The sequence below is a fragment of the Alligator sinensis genome, unplaced genomic scaffold, assembly GCF_000455745.1.
Source record: "Alligator sinensis unplaced genomic scaffold, ASM45574v1 scaffold791_1, whole genome shotgun sequence".
Classification (NCBI taxonomy): domain Eukaryota; kingdom Metazoa; phylum Chordata; order Crocodylia; family Alligatoridae; genus Alligator; species Alligator sinensis.
Window position 1 is genome coordinate 584,155 of NW_005842258.1, and position 7,809 is coordinate 591,963.

General features: G+C 46.1%; 1 protein-coding gene across 1 annotated transcript in view; it reads right to left on the bottom strand.

The window, feature by feature from the left end:
- MYO10 (myosin X) overlaps window positions 1-7,809 on the bottom strand; it is a 213,687-nt gene that overhangs the window by 110,598 nt on the left and 95,280 nt on the right. Inside the window, 1 exon segment of the mRNA XM_025208873.1 lies at window positions 6,152-6,339. Coding sequence (XP_025064658.1) covers window positions 6,152-6,339 — 188 coding nt within the window.

A 7,809-nucleotide genomic window follows, 5' to 3' on the forward strand; every position in this document is an offset into this window, starting at 1 on the left:
AAAAAAAAGCCTAAGTTAGTCAGTCTGTCTGTCCGTAACGCTTTGTTCGCACACTGATTGGCTGACAGAAATAGCCAATCAGAGTGCTCCAAGCGTGGGGGAGCGCTGCCATGATTCCGAAGCAAACATGGAGGACCAGACAGAGGGTAGGGGAGCTGAAGCCAGCAGCGCTGACCTTGGCTCCCCCACCCTCCTCCCTGAAAAAAAAGCCTAAGTTAGTCAGTCTGTCTGTCCGTAACGCTTTGTTCGCACACTGATTGGCTGACAGAAATAGCCAATCAGAGTGCTCCAAGCGTGGGGGAGCGCTGCCATGATTCCGAAGCAAACATGGAGGACCAGACAGAGGGTAGGGGAGCTGAAGCCAGCAGCGCTGACCTTGGCTCCCCCACCCTCCTCCCTGCAAGAGGCAGAACAGCAGCAGCATGGGGCATTAGGTGGCAGCACTCCATCCCAGCCCCCTCCCCCCACTATTCTTGGCAGGCAATTGGCTAGTACTAAAATAAAAGCAGCACTGAAAAAAAAATCTGACTTGGTATTTTTATTGCATGCACAAACATACTGCAAATACAAAAGGCAAGCCAGGAGGGTTAAGACAACTTCATGTAGAAGTGTGATTTTTATGATTCTGCTGGAAAGGGAAATGGACTTCTAAACAGAACAATCCAGCAAATTGCATCACAGGATATTCTGCATGGCAGTGCTCCAGAAACATTTGACAGACTGCCCACTCCAGCAAAGTTGCAGGATAAATCACGGTACTGTGCAATTTTTAGTGTGTGGCATGTAGTTTGATATGTTTAAATGCTGCATCATGCTTGCATAGTATCTCCACATATTAATGCAGCACCACATCACAGTGACTGCATAATAGGTGTCTGCAACTCCATTTAACAATAGTCCCTCTCCTCTTCCTCCTACCTGCATTCGTGGCTACCATGCTGGAAAAATGGATGAACACTGAGTTCAACTGTATATTCCAACTCAATACTGTCAACAGTTACACATGCAAACTTCTGCTGTAATCTCTAGCTGGAAAAAAAATGGTAGCATTTAAAAACAACCTACCAGCAGGTTTTTAAATTACACTGTCAAATACTGTACTTACTGGGAAATAAATTATCTGCAAAATTTTGTAAAACCTTGTGGCTGCCACATGGGGGAGCTTCATGAACAGACAATTTCAATGATGGTAAATGTCTCATTTCAGAAAACAGATTCAACTTTCTAACAAGGTTTTCAGATACAATATAAGAAAGAAGGAATAAACACTACAAACTGCAACCTGAAAACTAATCTGACATTTTAGCTGTGCACAACAGTAATTTTTATCACAGTTCTCATGATGGTATTTCCTAAGACCTCTGTTGGTACCACTTTTCGTAGGCAATAAGCTAACAACACTTCCCTAATTTTGATATAGGTGGCTGAGTTCTTTTTACTGTTTTCAAACACCAAAAGCTGACCCAATAAACCCAGTAAGGCTATTTTTTTCAGAAAATTCAAAGCAAATTAACAGTCTGGGCACAGCCAAGACTCCCTAAAAGTGCCTAAGTTGCTAGGTGTCCCAAATGAAACACCTTTAAGAATCTTGTTCAAAAGGGGGACTGTTTGGCCTTTTCAAAGTCTTACATCTGACCTCACAAAATAGAAACTTTCAAAAATCATCGTTAGACATTTTGGCACATGCTATTAGAGGTGCACCAATATATCAGTCCAATATCAGATTATAAAGAAAGTATAAAGAAAATATCCTTAATATAAAATATAAAGAAAAAAATATATATATAAAAATTATATATATATATATATATAAAAAGAAAGAAAATATCCTTTAATATAAAATATAAAGAAAATTGATTGCATCAGAAATTGGCCTGATGTGGCTGATAATTTGGCTGATAAATGCCCGTGCATGTGCAGCCACAGCGCAGCACGTAGGCAAGGAGAACAGCCCAGAAGCATGGAGAGCTGCATTGAATTTCTAAGTCTGTTGTGGTGGAAGGGGTGGGGGGAGGGAAGGGGTGTTGGAGGGCAGATCAAGGCCCCTGCGGTGACGGAGGGAGTGGGGCAGGGGCAGGTGCTGCCCAGCCAGGGCGGGGCACAGGATGGAGCTGCAGCTTGTTCAGAGGCTGTAGGGTAGGCGCGATGGTCCCTGCCACTGTGCGCACCCCGGGATGGCATGGGGTGCTGGAGGAAAGGTGTGTGTTGTGGGCTGCGCCAGGCTCCTTCCAGCGCATGGGAGCTGTGCTTCTGGCACGCGGGGGCTGCAGCAGAACTACGGAGCTACGGGGGGGAGGGCTGCAGCCACCCCAAATTTCACCCTAGCCCCTTCCCAGCACCACCGCTGCCTGCCCTGAATGCAGCCCCCACGTGCCAGAAAGAGCTTGGCACAGCCCTGGTTCCAGCCCACAGCTGCAGCACCCCCCACCTACCATGCCCTCCCCCAGGGTGTGCACAGTAGCAAAAGCTGCTCCCTTCCCCCCTGCCCTGCACCCCCTGGATGAGCTGCAGCTCTTTCCCATACCCTGTCCCGCCTGTGGAGTGCCTGCCCCAGCCCCACTCCCTCTCTCACCACAGGGCCCTTGTTCTGCCCCACATACCTCTCCCCCGCTCTCCGTCCACAACAACAAATTTACCAGTTGCACACAGTTGTATCGAAAATTGGATCAGTATCAACCGATATACCTCCTTAAAAATAGGCTATCAGTATTGGCCCCCAAAATCTCTATTGGTACATCCTTACATGTTATTAATGTTCAGACTCCCACATAAGCAGAAAAAAAAAGTTGTTTCATAAACCAGAAAACAAAGCTGATTTCTCCTTGCACCTTTTTAATTTTTACTGAGTCAATTTTCTTTATATTCTGTAGAAGCAAAACACATATTTATGAAGTTGTGCTGTGGTGCTTGCCTAAAACATTACATTTTGCAGCATTAACTTGGCATGCAAGTTACAATGATGCATAGATGATGCGTGGGGGGGGGGGCATATGCCCCCCCTGAGATTGGCCACCGCCAAAGCCGCCGCCAGCTTCTTCAGGAGGTCACCGCTCGCTACCTGCCCCCCCTCGCCGCCAATGTCTGCGGGCAGTCCCTGCTCCCCAGTCGACACCCCTCCTCCCCTGCAACACCAATGTCTGTGGGCGGTCTCTGCTCACTGCCGTCGACACTGACATCTGCGAGCAGTCCCCACTTGCCGCCATGGTGCCTCCCCCCACCCCCCGACCCCAGTCTCAGGAGGCACCAGTCATTCATGCATACATGGCTAGAAAGAAGCCAGTCATAAATTTGAAACTCTAACAATCGTTTGTACACAAAAAGCAAAGTGTCTCAGGAGACGGCACACTTTCCTGGAGTCTGGGGGGACACAATCTATTCCAGGACCTGCCATTGGGCCTGCTGGACAACCTTAGTAACTTTGTCACACAGTGTTTTAAGAGGTAATAAGTGGCATTGTAACTTGTTGTAAAGTACACTGAGATCGATGGATGAAAACTGCTTTAAGAGCAAGGTATTGTTATTTTTACTGAGCACTCCCAAATGTTTTATGCACAAAGTGTTTCCACATGTTTTGATTAGGGCTCCAGGGACAAATCTGGTTTCAAACATTTTGTTTACACTTTGCTTGATAATAACTGTACAACTGATTAGACACACAAAGTGCAAAAGCTAAGAGAGCAAGTATGCTCTCTGTGAGAAAAAATGAATGCACCAGCACAAAGAAGTCAACAAAGAGCACTGGCAAAGCCAAAATACTGTTCAGGAGTCAGTTGAACAAACACATTAACCAAGTTTATCATTCATGATATTATGGGGACAGTAACTTTCAAACTGCTACAATGGTTGACTGACAATGCTTCCCCTGTATCTGTCATCAAACCAGTTGCTGTTGTTGTGATAGGTCATATATGTAGGTCATTCTCCACCAACTCTTTTCTGGAGCCAAATAATTATTGTGAAAAATTAACAGTTTTCTACTGCCGCTTGTGTCTGTAAGCTAGATGCATGTGAAGGAGTGTAGGATTTTGTCTGACACCCATGTCTTTCTGGCAAAGTCCCTTCCCTACCGCTCGGTATGCCAGGGCTCTGTAGCAACTGCTCATATTTACTTGATCCTTTCACCAGAGCTGTGGTTGCCACTCATAATGAAAGCCAGCCTTCGTTTCTGTGACGTGTGATGAAAAGTGCCTCTTGTCCTAACACATAACAGCATAAAGCAGAACTGAAAGTCACACCAGGGGCTGCCAGGCAGGCACCAGAAGTGGTGTCACATCCCAGTAATCAAGTGTAAATAGGCAGTAGGTAAGAAGCCTCCTGACATTACCCCATAAAAATATGACTCCAATTGGTTTCTGAGGCAGTGACTGATCTTTTTGTAGTTTATTGGTCTATGAAGTGCCATCTGGACTCAGCTTTACATAATCATTATACATAGTCAAAAAAGCAACTCTGCTTCTATGTCACTAAGCAGCACTCATGAAGATGGTGGAAAGGCACTGGTAGGTAAGAGCTTGTTAGTGACATTTAAGGGACAATGTCATCAAGCCTGTTTCACATTTCAACAATAGTAAAGTTCTGGACTATATGTGGATGCTCATTCTCTTCAAGTTAAACCACAAGAGTCAGTGTCCTCTCAAGTTGGGAAAACCCTACTGCCTTGATTGGGGTGATGCTGCAGAGCAGCTCTTAGCCAGTCACTTCCTCTCAAGGCTCAGCCAGGCCCCTGACAACTGTCAAACCCCATAAAGGGAGCGAGAGTAGATGAACATCTAAACCATTCTTCTCCTCCCCCCTCGCAGAAATGGCACCTTTTTGTTTCCAGAGATTTCAGTCCAACTCTGAGTCATTTTATTTATCTGAACTTTCCCTCTGTGCATTACTCAGGCAGTTCTCTTTCAAAACAGAGTAATATTGAATCCACTTCTACAGCCTGTCAGGAAATATGGAACCATTTGTTTGTATTTATCAATCCTGTTAAAAATACAGGTGGAAGTTATTTTAAGTGAGTTGAGAGCATTAAGCATTAAGCCATCTGTTTCAAAACTCTGTATCCCAGCAGTTCTTGTTAACTGGCAAAAGTTATGGTATCACGCTCAGAGGACAAGGCTGGGGAGCAAGAGTCCTGGGTTTCCTCCCCCGCCACAAAACTGCACTGGCAGCAGATAATTCTGGATAAGTCCTAAATTTTAAGTTCTCTCTGACCCCACTTCTTCATATCCAACTTGAGTAAACTTTATTGATCTAACGAGGCTGTTATGTGGAACTAATTAACTGATCAGGATTCAGTCAGAAATCCAGCTGTGCAGAGGATGCAGGGTGGAAAGCAATCCTGTGCTGCTGCCGCTGCCGCCTCCTCCCCCCCACCCCGCCCCACATAAGCTTCCTACATCATCAGATCCTGTACAGGGTGAAAAACAGCAGATCCCAGGAAGCTATTCCCCATCCTGGCACTAGGTATTCAGGGCACAAAGCAGATAGAGTCTTGGTTTTGTAAGCATCAGCCAACACATTTCACATAGGAGGAAGGAAGCTGCATCAGGAGAGAAGCTGACTCGTTTTACTTCTTCCCCGCATCTAGGGGGGAAAAGAGACTGAGCCCCAACCAAGGACTACTGAAGCACAAACTGTTTTTTGCGCAAATGAGATTCTGAATCCTAGCACAGAGCAGACCAAACAGGAAACTATTAAATCGTTGTTAAACCAAAGCATCAATAAAAGGAATGAGGTAAATCAATTGCGCTGCTTATTAAATGGCCAACTCATTGGATGGCTATGTTTACTATTAGTATGATTGCTGTTTACAGGCTCCCTACAGGTCCTTTTCTGACGGATGCAGTTTTCAAAAGTACTGAAGATGAATTATCAAAACTGCCTGTCTGGACAGGCAGAAGCCAGGGGAGGAAGTGAAGCATTTGAAGTGAAGAGAGAAGAACAGCCAAAAGTGCGGAAAACTTGGATATTTTTTCACTAAATGACTGCAAAGAGAGTCAGTCATCTATACAGAATTGAGGATTAATGAGGTTAAGGGAAAAGCCTCAGAACATACTTTCATTTAGTCCTCTCCCCCCTGCCAGTTCCAAGTATTTGTTCCCAAATTACCTTCAAAAGCTTGGCAGCAAGAGCAGGGGTAATTAAAGCAATAACCACTTACCTGATGAGAATACACTGGTTGTCATGACGTTTCCATAGGCAGCGGTAACACTCATTAGCAACAGCAAAGATATGAGGGGAAATCTCCCCCAGATGGTGCCTGCTGTACTGCTCCACAGTGGTACGGTCATACAATCCTGGAATGGTCTTGTAGGGGTTCACAGAGGCAACAATGGAGCCAATATATGTCTGCAAATACAGTAGGATTAAGTGATTCATTGTATACATGCTGGGGACCAGGAACAAGCTCTTTTGGGCAGAGAAAGAAATTGGCCATTTGCCTGGAAAAGCCTTGCATCCTGTGGGTGCCACCATAACCAGGTGTCCAGAATTTTTTAGTGCTTTGCGCTGACCTAGCATGCCAGGCCTCAAACAAAGGCAGTATCCTGTTAAACGGTTCTACCTGCTTTTGGTATTAACTCTCACTATGCAGCTGCATTTGGTCTAGGTTAGCATCATCTTGAACTGCACAGCCATGCCAGTGAACGTGGACAAAAGTTCATTTTACATGGTTCCAAGGGGCTGAAAATGTCCTGTTAAAATACGTGTGTGGTTTCCTAGTGAAGTAGCAGAATTCTGTTGTACTATCCACAGCACCAAAAAGCTCCCACTGCACGTGAGAACACATGCATCTCAGGCCACTATGTGCTAGCACTCTTAGACAATGCAGGCAGGCCCAAAGGAAGGAGCATAAGAACATAAGCAGGGCCACATCACATTGATTGTGCAATCTGCTCATTAATTGTGCAATGAATTTAGACATGCTACACATGCAAAGCAACTATCGCACAATAAAAATGGCTAACCAGCCACAAAGATGCTCCTTGAAAAATGTAGAACATTTTGTAGCTGATTTCTATCAAGCTTTAATTTCAATGTGTGACACGTCACAGACAGGGTGATACTGTTTGGCCAGGTCCTCCAACATCCCAGAGTAGACTGCTCTGTCTCCCATACTTCATTTCTGCAAGAAGACAGTCTGTGACTCATGCTGAACTCTGCTGTCCCAGGGTTCTTAGCATATGGGTGGTCAACCTGCGGCACATAAGCCGCATGGGGAGGCTCTGTTGTGGCACATATTAGACGGGGGAGGAGAAGAGCAGTACAGGGAGAAAACAGAGCATTGTACCAGGCAGGGAGCACAGGTCAGGAATCCAAAAGCTGAGCAGCAGATCAGGTAAGGAAAAGGGAGCAAAGTGACACTCAAGGAGAATGTGGAGCTGATTTCTGGCACCCTGACAAAAAGTTGCCCCCATTGCCTTAGCAGGATTTGTCACAACTCAGCCCCTCCTCCCTTTCCCCAATCAGCCTTCACAGTTGCTTCTTTAAGGAGCCACTAGACAGGGGTGGGTAAAATACGGTTTGCAGGCAGCATTTGGCCCACCAACACATTTTGTGCAGCCCATGGCAGATACCTCCATGCTGTCAGGCAGAGACACAGGGGAAAGCCCAGGCCATAGCGCATGCAGCCAGTCTCTCTGCCCCCAGGTGCACAGTGGGGGTGGGGCGGCACAGTGGTTGGACTCCATGAGTGTCATGGCAGGGCAGTTCCAGCCCCTTCCCCTCCATGCTCGCAGAGGCGCATGTGCAGCTGTGGCCAACAATTTGCCAGGCTCTGGACCCTGGTGCAGCCACTGCAGTCTCATGGCTGGCCGCCCC